The 14,922-nt window shown below is 44.7% G+C and overlaps 1 protein-coding gene across 1 annotated transcript in view; it reads right to left on the reverse strand.

The window, feature by feature from the left end:
* The window catches only part of LOC116359260 (CUB and sushi domain-containing protein 3-like), a 547,528-nt gene that overhangs the window by 94,480 nt on the left and 438,126 nt on the right, over nt 1–14,922 (reverse strand). The window contains 4 exon segments of the mRNA XM_031811826.1: nt 3,583–3,756; nt 4,670–4,855; nt 8,382–8,555; nt 13,042–13,215. Coding sequence (XP_031667686.1) covers nt 3,583–3,756; nt 4,670–4,855; nt 8,382–8,555; nt 13,042–13,215 — 708 coding nt within the window.

Consider the following 14,922-nt stretch of genomic DNA (forward strand, 5'->3'; position numbering starts at 1 on the left):
TGAACAGTGAGGTAATGGTCCTTCCCTGAACAGTGAGGTAATGGTCCTTCCCTGAACAGTGAGGTAATGGTCCTTCCCTGAACAGTGAGGTAATGGTCCTTCCCTGAACAGTGAGGTATGGGTCATTCCCTGAACAGTGAGGTATGGGTCATTCCCTGAACAGTGAGGTATGGGTCATTCCCTGAACAGTGAGGTAATGGTCCTTCCCTGAACAGTGAGGTAATGGTCCTTCCCTGAACAGTGAGGTATGGGTCCTTCCCTGAACAGTGAGGTATGGGTCATTCCCTGAACAGTGAGGTATGGGTCATTCCCTGAACAGTGAGGTATGGGTCATTCCCTGAACAGTGAGGTATGGGTCATTCCCTGAACAGTGAGGTAATGGTCCTTCCCTGAACAGTGAGGTATGGGTCATTCCCTGAACAGTGAGGTAATGGTCCTTCCCTGAACAGTGAGGTATGGGTCATTCCCTGAACAGTGAGGTATGGGTCATTCCCTGAACAGTGAGGTATGGGTCATTCCCTGAACAGTGAGGTATGGGTCATTCCCTGAACAGTGAGGTATGGGTCATTCCCTGAACAGTGAGGTATGGGTCATTCCCTGAACAGTGAGGTATGGGTCATTCCCTGAACAGTGAGGTATGGGTCATTCCCTAAACAGTGAGGTATGGGTCATTCCCTAAACAGTGAGGTATGGGTCATTCCCTGAACAGTGAGGTATGGGTCATTCCCTGAACAGTGAGGTATGGGTCCTTCCCTGAACAGTGAGGTATGGGTCATTCCCTGAACAGTGAGGTAATGGTCATTCCCTGAACAGTGAGGTAATGGTCCTCCCTGAACAGTGAGGTATGGGTCATTCCCTGAACAGTGAGGTAATGGTCATTCCCTGAACAGTGAGGTATGGGTCATTCCCTGAACAGTGAGGTAATGGTCCTTACCTGAACAGTGAGGTATGGGTCATTCCCTGAACAGTGAGGTAATGGTCATTCCCTGAACAGTGAGGTATGGGTCATTCCCTGAACAGTGAGGTAATGGTCATTCCCTGAACAGTGAGGTAATGGTCCTTACCTGAACAGTGAGGTAATGGTCATTCCCTGAACAGTGAGGTAATGGTCCTTACCTGAACAGTGAGGTAATGGTCCTTACCTGAACAGTGAGGTAATGGTCCTTCCCTGAACAGTGAGGTATTGTCCTTACCTGAACAGTGAGGTATGGGTCATTCCCTGAACAGTGAGGTAATGGTCCTTCCCTGAACAGTGAGGTATTGTCCTTACCTGAACAGTGAGGTAATGGTCCTTCCCTGAACAGTGAGGTATGGGTCATTCCCTGAACAGTGAGGTAATGGTCCTTACCTGAACAGTGAGGTAATGGTCCTTCCCTGAACAGTGAGGTAATGGTCCTTCCCTGAACAGTGAGGTAATGGTCCTTCCCTGAACAGTGAGGTAATGGTCCTTCCCTGAACAGTGAGGTATGGGTCATTCCCTGAACAGTGAGGTAATGGTCCTTCCCTGAACAGTGAGGTATGGGTCATTCCCTGAACAGTGAGGTAATGGTCCTTACCTGAACAGTGAGGTATGGGTCCTTCCCTGAACAGTGATGTATGGGTCATTCCCTGAACAGTGAGGTATGGGTCATTCCCTGAACAGTGAGGTATGGGTCATTCCCTGAACAGTGAGGTATGGGTCATTCCCTGAACAGTGAGGTATGGGTCATTCCCTGAACAGTGAGGTATGGGTCATTCCCTAAACAGTGAGGTATGGGTCATTCCCTAAACAGTGAGGTATGGGTCATTCCCTGAACAGTGAGGTATGGGTCATTCCCTGAACAGTGAGGTATGGATCATTCCCTAAACAGTGAGGTATGGGTCATTCCCTAAACAGTGAGGTATGGGTCATTCCCTAAACAGTGAGGTATGGGTCATTCCCTAAACAGTGAGGTATGGGTCATTCCCTAAACAGTGAGGTATGGGTCATTCCCTAAACAGTGAGGTATGGGTCATTCCCTGAACAGTGAGGTAATGGTCCTTACCTGAACAGTGAGGTGTGGGTCCTTCCCTGAACAGTGAGGTAATGGTCCTTACCTGAACAGTGAGGTAATGGTTCTTACCTGAACAGTGAGGTAATGGTCCTTACCTGAACAGTGAAGTAATGGTCCTTACCTGAACAGTGAGGTAATGGTCCTTACCTGAACAGTGAGGTAATGGTCCTTCCCTGAACAGTGAGGTATTGTCCTTACCTGAACAGTGAGGTATGGGTCATTCCCTGAACAGTGAGGTAATGGTCCTTCCCTGAACAGTGAGGTATTGTCCTTACCTGAACAGTGAGGTAATGGTCCTTCCCTGAACAGTGAGGTATGGGTCATTCCCTGAACAGTGAGGTAATGGTCCTTACCTGAACAGTGAGGTAATGGTCCTTCCCTGAACAGTGAGGTAATGGTCCTTCCCTGAACAGTGAGGTAATGGTCCTTCCCTGAACAGTGAGGTAATGGTCCTTCCCTGAACAGTGAGGTATGGGTCATTCCCTGAACAGTGAGGTAATGGTCCTTCCCTGAACAGTGAGGTATGGGTCATTCCCTGAACAGTGAGGTAATGGTCCTTACCTGAACAGTGAGGTATGGGTCCTTCCCTGAACAGTGATGTATGGGTCATTCCCTGAACAGTGAGGTATGGGTCATTCCCTGAACAGTGAGGTATGGGTCATTCCCTGAACAGTGAGGTATGGGTCATTCCCTGAACAGTGAGGTATGGGTCATTCCCTGAACAGTGAGGTATGGGTCATTCCCTAAACAGTGAGGTATGGGTCATTCCCTAAACAGTGAGGTATGGGTCATTCCCTGAACAGTGAGGTATGGGTCATTCCCTGAACAGTGAGGTATGGATCATTCCCTAAACAGTGAGGTATGGGTCATTCCCTAAACAGTGAGGTATGGGTCATTCCCTAAACAGTGAGGTATGGGTCATTCCCTAAACAGTGAGGTATGGGTCATTCCCTAAACAGTGAGGTATGGGTCATTCCCTAAACAGTGAGGTATGGGTCATTCCCTGAACAGTGAGGTAATGGTCCTTACCTGAACAGTGAGGTGTGGGTCCTTCCCTGAACAGTGAGGTAATGGTCCTTACCTGAACAGTGAGGTAATGGTTCTTACCTGAACAGTGAGGTAATGGTCCTTACCTGAACAGTGAAGTAATGGTCCTTACCTGAACAGTGAGGTAATGGTCCTTACCTGAACAGTGAAGTAATGGTCCTTACCTGAACAGTGAGGTAATGGTCCTTCCCTGAACAGTGAGGTAATGGTCCTTACCTGAACAGTGAGGTAATGGTTCTTACCTGAACAGTGAGGTAATGGTCCTTACCTGAACAGTGAGGTAATGGTCCTTACCTGAACAGTGAAGTAATGGTCCTTACCTGAACAGTGAGGTAATGGTCCTTACCTGAACAGTGAGGAAATGGTCCTTACCTGAACAGTGAGGTAATGGTCCTTACCTGAACAGTGAGGTAATGGTCCTTACCTGAACAGTGAGGTAATGGTCCTTAACTGAACAGTGAGGTATGGGTCCTTCCCTGAACAGTGAGGTAATGGTCCTTACCTGAACAGTGAGGTATGGGTCCACTCCAGTGTCCATTGATTTGACAGGTGAGTGATGACTCTCCAATCAGCTCTCGGTCCCCTGAACAGGAGTACTGTACCGTGGAGCCAAATGAGAACTTGTCCCCAACCATGGTACCGTAGGGAGGAGAGCCAGGGTTCCCACAGTCCTCCTCTATAACACACAATATCATTCCCAATAGCCAACAGTCAGATTGTTATGGCTCATTAACACTGTTTGTGTCCCAAATGGCACCCCTATTCCTTAAGTAGTGCACTACTTTTAACTACAGCCCTATTGCCCCTGTATAGGGAATGGGGTGCCATTTGGGATGTAGTCATCATTAACACAACACTCTTAGAAAAAAATGATTCCAAAACGATTTCTTTGGCTGTCATCATAGGAGAACCCTTTTGGGTTCCATGTAGAACTCTCGATCAGAAAGGGTTCTAAAATGGAACTCAATAGGGTTCTACCTTTTTTTTAAAGAGTGTATACTGTCGGTCAGTATCGCCATTACAGTCAGCCTTTATTAGGTCATTCGCATTTAGACAGAAGTTCGTTACACACATTTGTAACCTATACAAATCAAGTCCATTAAGGATCAAACACATGGCTAGAACAACAGGGAGATCGTGGAGAAATGCTTTGATGGATGTCACTCACAGCAAAAGATAAGTACTATTGCGCGCTAAATGAGAACTGTGCATCAACCTTTGGTGTGCATAGGCTTCCTTTTTTATCTCTAGTCTCCTCCTCTTGCACCTCAGTAGTTGTGGGTGTGTGGTACAGGTGTAGGATCTTAATTTGACCTGTGTCGTGGCAGCAAAATAATCCTGCAGCAACAGGATTTGAATGTATAGTCCATTATGTTGATTGATCGGGGGGAGGGGGTCAAAATGAGGCCACATGTTAAAGTGGAATACTGTTAATACAACCGTGTGACAGAGCTGGTTTATAGTGAATTTGTGTGAAGAAAAAAAAATCACGAAGCTCATCTGCATTTCCTCAGCAACAAAACAGTGATCAAATAAAGATCCCACATCTGTAGTTTCAACAAGTTGTGAAGAGAAAACAGACAACGTACCAAGACATTCAGGTAGAGGTTTGTCCCAGTGGCCAATAGGTTGACAGGTCAGTGCAGAGGAACCGAACAGGTAGTATCCAGGGTTACAGGTGTAGAACACCACACTGCCCAGGGTGAAATCACCCTGCTCTATCTTACTCTCCCTGATGGAGTTAGCCGGGATGCCAGGGTCTGTGCAGTTCACCACTGGAGAGAAGTAAAACACATTAATAACATTATATCACTGTTAATACAAATATATCTATAATAACTATTTGTCAAAACTATTTTATCATTAACAACTATTGTATCAATAACAACGATTGTATCAATAACAACTATTGTATCAATAACAACTACTGTATCATTAACAACTATTGACTGTATCAATAACAACTATTGTATCAATAACAACTACTGTATCAATAACAACTATTGACTGTATCAATAACAACTATTGTATCAATAACAACTATTGTCAAAACTACTGTATCAATAACTACTATTGTATCAATAACAACTATTGTATCAATAACAACTATTGTATCAATAATAACTATTGACTGTATCAATAACAACTATTGTATCAATAATAACTATTGACTGTATCAATAACAACTACTGTATCAATAACAACTATTGTATCAATAACAACTATTGTATCAATAACAACGATTGTATCAATAACAACTATTGTATCAATAACAACTATTGTATCAATAACAGCTATTGTATCAATAACAACTATTGTATCAATAACAACTATTGTATCAATAACAGCTATTGTATCAATAACAACTATTGTATCAATAACAACTACTGTATCAATAACAACTATTGTATCAATAACAACTATTGTATCAATAACAACTATTGTATCAATAACAACTACTGTATCAATAACAACTATTGTATCAATAACAACTATTGTATCAATAACAACTATTGACTGTATCAATAACAACTATTGTATCAATAACAACTATTGACTGTATCAATAACAACTATTGTATCAATAACAACTATTGTATCAATAACAACTATTGACTGTATCAATAACAACTATTGTATCAATAACAACTATTGTATCAATAACAACTATTGTATCAATAACAACTACTGTATCAATAACAACTATTGTATCAATAACAGCTATTGTATCAATAACAACTATTGACTGTATCAATAACAACGATTGTCAAAACTATTGTATCAATAAAAACTATTGTATCAATAACAACTACTGTATCAATAAAAACTATTGTATCAATAACAACTACTGTATCAATAACAACTATTGTATCAATAACAGCTATTGTATCAATAACAACTATTGTCAAAACTATTGTATCAATAACAACTATTGTATCAATAACAGCTATTGTATCAATAACAACTACTGTATCAATAACAACTACTGTATCAATAACAACTATTGTATCAATAACAACTATTGTATCAATAACAACTACTGTATCAATAACAACTATTGTATCAATAACAACTATTGTATCAATAACAACTATTGTATCAATAACAACTACTGTATCAATAACAACTATTGTATCAATAACAACTATTGTATCAATAACAACTATTGACTGTATCAATAACAACTATTGACTGTATCAATAACAACTATTGTATCAATAACAACTATTGTATCAATAACAACTATTGACTGTATCAATAACAACTATTGTATCAATAACAACTATTGTATCAATAACAACTATTGTATCAATAACAACTACTGTATCAATAACAACTATTGTATCAATAACAGCTATTGTATCAATAACAACTATTGACTGTATCAATAACAACGATTGTCAAAACTACTGTATCAATAAAAACTATTGTATCAATAACAACTACTGTATCAATAACAACTATTGTATCAATAACAACTATTGTATCAATAACAACTATTGTATCAATAACAACTATTGTATCAATAACAACTATTGTATCAATAACAGCTATTGTATCAATAACAACTATTGTCAAAACTATTGTATCAATAACAACTATTGTATCAATAACAACTATTGACTGTATCAATAACAACGATTGTCAAAACTATTGTATCAATAAAAACTATTGTATCAATAACAACTACTGTATCAATAAAAACTATTGTATCAATAACAACTACTGTATCAATAACAACTATTGTATCAATAACAACGATTGTCAAAACTGTGTCAATATTTCCCCCCTAGCCTGGTCTCAGATCCGCTCGTACCGTCTTGACAACTCCTAGGAAGCACAAACAGATCTGGGACCAGGCTACAATTCCCCTAATGAACGTATATATTTACCTATCTACCATCGTCATACCATAGATCTAACTGTCCCCCCCCCCAGCCCCCCCCATGTGAAGCTCAGACAATACAACATATTCCATCTGGATGAACTAGTCACTAGGAAGTGCTATCTGTGGTATCTGTCAAGTGTCGTCTGTGTTAAATTGCCAGTTAATAATAGAATCGCTGAAATGACACAAATCGCAGCCTGCCCCTGTTTATACGATGATGAATGGCTGAAATGACACAAATCGCAGCCTGCTCCTGTTTCTACGACGATGAATGGCTGAAATGACACAAACCACAGCCTGCTCCTGTTTCTACGACGATGAATGGCTGAAATGACACAAACCACAGCCTGCTCCTGTTTCTACGACGATGAATGGCTGAAATGACACAAATCGCAGCCTGCTCCTGTTTCTACGACGATGAATGGCTGAAATGACACAAATCACAGCCTGCTCCTGTTTCTACGACGATGAATGGCTCATCTGCACTTGGATGTACCCCGTGCTATATTATGAAGTATTTTAAATACTAATGAGGCTTAAAATGACTTGTTTATTTTCCAGAGATGTACTGTAGGCTATAGGTGTTAGGTGTCTGTGCTCTGCTGTTTCTGTAGCCAATGAAATGCTTTGAAAGGCGGGGTCATGGCTCACATCAACTCTCCAACACACACACACACATTCATTGACGCCACACACACATTGATGCCACACCCACACACACACACACACACACACACACACACACACACACACACACACACACACACACACACACACACACACACACACACACACACACACACACACACACACACTTTCATACTCTTCACACATACTGCTGTTAGTGTTTATTATCTATCCTGTTGTCTAGTTACTTTACCCCTACCTACAGTATCCTGCTGTTACTGTCTATTATCTATCCTTTACCCCTACCTACAGTATACTGCTGTTACTGACTATTATCTATCCTTTACCCCTACCTACAGTATACTGCTGTTACTGTCTATTATCTATCCTTTACCCCTACCTACAGTATCCTGCTGTTACTGTCTATTATCTATCCTTTACCCCTACCTACAGTATACTGCTGTTACTGTCTATTATCTATCCTTTACCCCTACCTACAGTATCCTGCTGTTACTGTCTATTATCTATCCTTTACCCCTACCTACAGTATACTGCTGTTACTGTCTATTATCTATCCTTTACCCCTACCTACAGTATACTGCTGTTACTGTCTATTATCTATCCTTTACCCCTACCTACAGTATACTGCTGTTACTGTCTATTATCTACCCACCTCCACTGCCTGCTCCCCACCTCTACAGGTGGCTGTTGACTCCACTGCCTGCTCCCCACCTCTACACGAAGGTAGACTCCACTCCACTGTTGACTCCACTGCCTGCTACCCACCTCTACATGAAGGTGGTTGTTGACTCCACTGGCGACTCGCCTGGCACTGGGCTCTGGACACTCCCTCCAGTACGTAACCTTGGTTACAGAAGAAGCTGACCACATCGTTGTAGTTGAATCCGTCCCCTGTAGTTCTCCCATAGATGGGACTGCCTGGATGGCCACATGTGATTGCTGCACACATAAAACATACAATTACTGGAAAAATATATATGGAAACGACATGGGCCATATTGAGTATCCCCATCGGTGTTCTAGTGACATTGTCTTGGTCTAATCTGGACCTCCAAGCCAGTTCCACTGGTCTGTTTAGTTACTCAACCCCTCTATTAGAGGACTGCTTTAGATCTGGGACACGAGGTTGGGTTTGCAATTCATTTCCAGTTCGAACAGAAAAAAAACAGAATTACTCCGGACCTCGTAGGGTAACAATTGAATATCCCTCGTTCAAAAAAAGGGGGGAGAGGGGAGGGGGGGGTGTTCACCCATTCTAGTCATTCTATTTCGATGCCTGCAGCACAGTAAAGGGGGGGGGGGGGTTCAACCATTCTAGTCATTCTATTTCTATGCCTGCAGCACAGTAAAGGGGGGGTTCACCCATTCTAGTCATTCTATTTCTATGCCTGCAGCACAGTAAAAGGGGGGGTTCACCCATTCTAGTCATTCTATTTCTATGCCTGCAGCACAGTAAAAGGGTGGGGTTCACCCATTCTAGTCATTCCATTTCTATGCCTGCAGCACAGTAAAAGGGAGGGTTCACCCATTCTAGTCATTCTATTTCTATGACTGCCGCACAGTAAAGGGGGGGTTCACCCATTCTAGTCATTCTAATTCTATGCCTGCAGCACAGTAAAAGGGGGTTTACCCATTCTAGTCATTCTATTTCTATGCCTGCAGCACAGTAAAAGGGAGTTTACCCATTCTAGTCATTCTATTTCTATGCCTGCAGCACAGTAAAAGGGGGTTTACCCATTCTAGTCATTCTATTTCTATGCCTGCAGCACAGTAAAAAGGGGGGGGGGGGGGGGTTCAACCATTCTAGTCATTCTATTTCTATGCCTGCAGCACAGTAAAAGGGGGGGCAGGAGTTCAATACAGCTGATGAATATTCAACACATCATCAATATCATTACCATTCTATTAACCTTGGAACACCCAGAGAGATCCAGTTCTATATGTTGATGAAGATGAAAACGATATAGAAAATGGACTATAGAATAATGTTCGTAGTGAAGAAGAAAACCTCCGTAAGTCAACTAGAGAGATTTGTTGACACAGCAGCAGTAAGCTCACTGTACACTTCAATTCAACTGTAAACAAACCTTCACATCAATATCAGTAGATTCAGGATGTCCCTTGTGGGCATCCGTATTTTATACAAAGCATTAAGTTAAGTAAACAAGTCTACTCGTGTTTTTGGCACTGTTGCTGTGCCTTTTCATTAGAGTCATGTTGGCTGGGTGGGGTTGGGGGTGGAGTCATGTTGGCTGGGCGGGGTTGGGGGTGGAGTCATGTTGGCTGGGTGGGGTTGGGGGTGGAGTCATGTTGGCTGGGTGGGGTTGGGGGTGGAGTCATGTTGGCTGGGTGGGGTTGGGGGTGGAGTCATGTTGGCTGGGTGGGGTTGGGGGTGGAGTCATGTTGGCTGGGTGGGGTTGGGGGTGGAGTCATGTTGGCTGGGCGGGGTTGGAGGTGGAGTCATGTTGGCTGGGTGGGGTTGGGGGTGGAGTCATGTTGGCTGGGTGGGGTTGGGGGATTATACTGGGAGGTTGGGGGTGGAGTCATGTTGGTTGGGTAGGGTTGGGGGACTATAACGGGAGATTGGGGGTAGAGTCATGTTGGCTGGGTGGGGTTGGGGGACTATAATGGTAGGTTGGGGGTAGAGTCATGTTGGCTGGGTGGGGTTGGGGGACTATAATGGGAGGTTTGGGGTGGAGTCATGTTTGCTGGGTGGGGTTGTGGGTAGAGTCATGTTGGCTGGGTGGGGTTGGGGGACTATAATGGGAGGTTTGGGGTGGAGTCATGTTGGCTGGGTGGGGGTGGGGGTGGAGTCATGTTGGCTGGGCAGGGTTGGGGGACTATAATGGTAGGTTGGGGGTAGAGTCATGTTGGCTGGGTGGGGTTTGGGGTGGAGTCATGTTGGCTGGGTGGGGGTGGGGGTGGAGTCATGTTGGCTGGGTGGGGTTGGGGGACTATAATGGTAGGTTGGGGGTAGAGTCATGTTGGCTGGGTGGGGTTGGGGGTGGAGTCATGTTGGCTGGGTGGGGTTGGGGGATTATACTGGGAGGTTGGGGGTGGAGTCATGTTGGCTGGGTGGGGTTGGGGGACTATAATGGGAGGTTGGGGGTGGAGTCATGTTGGTTGGGTAGGGTTGGGGGACTATAACGGGAGATTGGGGGTAGAGTCATGTTGGCTGGGTGGGGTTGGGGGACTATAATGGTAGGTTGGGGGTAGAGTCATGTTGGCTGGGTGGGGTTGGGGGACTATAATGGGAGGTTTGGGGTGGAGTCATGTTTGCTGGGTGGGGTTGTGGGTAGAGTCATGTTGGCTGGGTGGGGTTGGGGGACTATAATGGGAGGTTTGGGGTGGAGTCATGTTGGCTGGGTGGGGGTGGGGGTGGAGTCATGTTGGCTGGGCAGGGTTGGGGGACTATAATGGGAGGTTGGGGGTGGAGTCATGTTGGCTGGGTGGGGTTGGGGGTAGAGTCATGTTGGCTGGGTGGGGTTGGGGGAATATGATGGGAGATTGGGGGTGGAGTCATGTTGGCTGGGTGGGGTTGGGGGACTAGAATGGGAGATTGAGGGTAGAGTCATGTTGGCTGGGTGGGGTTGGGGGATTATACTGGGAGGTTGGGGGTGGAGTCATGTTGGCTGGGTGGGGTTGGGGGACTATAATGGGAGGTTGGGGGTGGAGTCATGTTGGTTGGGTAGGGTTGGGGGACTATAACGGGAGATTGGGGGTAGAGTCATGTTGGCTGGGTGGGGTTGGGGGACTATAATGGTAGGTTGGGGGTAGAGTCATGTTGGCTGGGTGGGGTTGGGTGTGGAGTCATGTTGGCTGGGTGGGGTTGGGGGATTATACTGGGAGGTTGGGGGTGGAGTCATGTTGGCTGGGTGGGGTTGGGGGACTATAATGGGAGGTTGGGGGTGGAGTCATGTTGGTTGGGTAGGGTTGGGGGACTATAACGGGAGATTGGGGGTAGAGTCATGTTGGCTGGGTGGGGTTGGGGGACTATAATGGTAGGTTGGGGGTAGAGTCATGTTGGCTGGGTGGGGTTGGGGGACTATAATGGGAGGTTTGGGGTGGAGTCATGTTTGCTGGGTGGGGTTGTGGGTAGAGTCATGTTGGCTGGGTGGGGTTGGGGGACTATAATGGGAGGTTTGGGGTGGAGTCATGTTGGCTGGGTGGGGGTGGGGGTGGAGTCATGTTGGCTGGGCAGGGTTGGGGGACTATAATGGGAGGTTGGGGGTGGAGTCATGTTGGCTGGGTGGGGTTGGGGGTAGAGTCATGTTGGCTGGGTGGGGTTGGGGGAATATGATGGGAGATTGGGGGTGGAGTCATGTTGGCTGGGTGGGGTTGGGGGACTAGAATGGGAGATTGAGGGTAGAGTCATGTTGGCTGGGTGGGGTTGGGGGACTAGAATGGGAGATTGAGGGTAGAGTCATGTTGGCTGGGTGTGGTTGGGGGAATATGATGGGAGGTTGGGGGTGGAGTCATGTTGGCTGGGTGGGGTTGGGGTACTATACTGGGAGGTTGGGGGTGGAGTCATGTTGTCTGGGTGGGGTTGGGGGTGGAGTCATGTTGGCTGGGTGGGGTTGGGGGACTATATTTGGAGGTTGGGGGTGGAGTCATGTTGGCTGGGTGGGGTTGGGGGTGGAGTCATGTTGGCTGGGTGGGGTTGAGGGTGGAGTCATGTTGGCTGGGTGGGGTTGAGGGTGGAGTCAAGTTGGGTGGGTGGGGTTGGGGGACTATGATGGTGGAGGCCCCAAAAAATAACCTAACAAATACACAGACCTGTAGGGTCGATATAACAACATGTACAGACCAGTTGGGTAGATATAACAACCAGTAGGATAGATATAACAACCAGTAGGGTAGATATAACAACCTGTAGGGTCGATATAACAACATGTACAGACCAGTAGGAGGGATATAACAACATGTACAGACCAGTAGGGTGGATATAACAACTAGTAGGGTAGATATAACAACATGTTCAGACCAGTAGGGTGGATATAACAACATGTACAGACCAGTAGGGTAGATATAACAACATGTACAGACCAGTAGGGTAGATATAACAACCAGTAGGGTAGATATAACAACATGTTCAGACCAGTAGGGTAGATATAACAACATGTAGAGACCAGTAGGGTAGATATAACAACATGTACAGACCAGTAGGGTAGATATAACAACCAGTAGGATAGATATAACAACATGTACAGACCAGTAGGGTAGATATAACAACCAGTAGGATAGATATAACAACATGTACAGACCAGTAGGGTAGATATAACAACCAGTAGGGTAGATATAACAACATGTACAGACCAGTAGGGTAGATATAACAACCAGTAGGGTAGATATAACAACATGTTCAGACCAGTAGGATAGATTTAACAACATGTACAGACCAGTAGGGTAGAGGGTGAATACTTACAGACACACAGCGGCAGCTGTCCAGACCAGAGGTGATCCTGCTGGCAGATACGGACCGAGGATCCTATGAGTCTGAAGCCAGGGTTACACTGGTAGACCACGGTGTCTCTGTATCCGAAGTTCTCCCCTATCGCCTGACCGTTCACAATCTGCTCCGGGATACCGCAGTGACCAGCTGGAGAGGTGGGGGGGGGGGGGGGGGGGGGGGGGTGTTAAGGGCAATCATATCCTCTATGTGTCCTCTATGTATCCTCTATGTCTCCTCTATGTATCCTCTATGTATCCTCTATGTCTCCTCTATGTCTCCTCTATGTATCCTCCTCTATGTATCCTCTATGTATCCTCTATGTCTCCTCTATGTATCCTCTATGTATCCTCTATGTATCCTCCTCTATGTATCCTCTATGTATCCTCTATGTCTCCTCTATGTAGCCTCTATTTCTCCTCTATGTCTCCTCTATGTATCCTCTATGTCTCCTCTATGTCTCCTCTATGTATCCTCTATGTGTCCTCTATGTATCCTCTATGTCTCCTCTATGTCTCCTCTATGTCTCCTCTAGTCGGAAGTTTACATACACCTTAGCCAAATACATTTAAACTCAGTTTTTCACAATTCCTGACATTTAATCCTATTAAAAATTATAATTTTAGGTCAGTTAGGATCGCCACTTTAATTTTAAGAATGTGAAATGTCAGAATAATAGTAGGGAGAATGATTTATTTCAGCTTTTATTTCTTTCATCACATTCCCAGTGGGTTAGAAGTTTACATACACTCAATTAGTACTTGGTAGCATTGCCTTTAAATTGTTTAACTTGGGTCAAACGTTTTGGGTAGCCTTCCACAAGCTTACCACAATAAGTTGGGTGAATTTTGGCCCATTCCTCCGGACAGAGCTGATGTAATTAAGTCAGGTTTGTAGGCCTCCTTGCTAGCACACGCTTTTTCAGTTCTGCCTACAAATCATCTATAGGTTTGAGGCCAGGGCTTTGTGATGGCAACTCCAATACCTTGACTTTGTTGTCCTTAAGCCATTTTGCCACAACTTTGGAAGTATGCTTGGGGTCATTGTCCATCTGGAAGACCCATTTGCGACCAAGCTTTAACTTCCTGACTGATGTCTTAAGATGTTGCTTAAATATATCCACGTAATTTTCCTCCCTCATGATGCCATCAGTCCCTCCTGCTGCAAAGCACCCCCACAACATGATGTTGCCACCCCCGTGCTTCACGGTTGGGATGGTGTTCTTCGGTTTGCAAGCCTCCCTTTTTCCTCAAAACATAACGATGGTCATTCTGGCCAAACAGCTCTATTTTTGTTTCATCAGACCATTCATCAGACATTTCTCCAAACATACTATTGTGTCGAAAATATTACTTGTGTCTTGCACAAAGTAGATGTCCTAACCGACCAGCCAAAACTATAGTTTGTTAACAAGAAATTTGTGGAGAGGTTGAAAAACAAGTTTTTATACTCCAACCTAAGTGTATATAAACTTCTGACTTCAACTGTATTTAACATATGGACACTTTTACACCAATATTTACTACGCCGTGACCAGGGTCTGTAGTGATGCCTGAGAAGCAACACTGCGCCACCCGGGAGCCCCATTGACTATATGAACTGTTGAGTTCATATACCATTTGTATTGGTGTGGGAACTAATCCCACTACCACTGTGAATGTGTCCTATACTGTACATCTCTCTCTCTCTCTACCTATCATTCAAGCCCATCTCTCCCACTACCACTATGAATGTGTCCTATACTGTACATCTCTCTCTCTACCTATCTCTCAAGCCTGTCTCTCCCACTAAATAAATAGGAAAAGAGGGAAGGAGAATAGGAGTTTCCTGGTCCTAGATGTGTCTATGCTGTCATGA

The sequence above is a fragment of the Oncorhynchus kisutch genome, unplaced genomic scaffold (assembly GCF_002021735.2).
Source record: "Oncorhynchus kisutch isolate 150728-3 unplaced genomic scaffold, Okis_V2 Okis02a-Okis13b_hom, whole genome shotgun sequence".
Taxonomy (NCBI): Eukaryota; Metazoa; Chordata; class Actinopteri; order Salmoniformes; family Salmonidae; genus Oncorhynchus; species Oncorhynchus kisutch.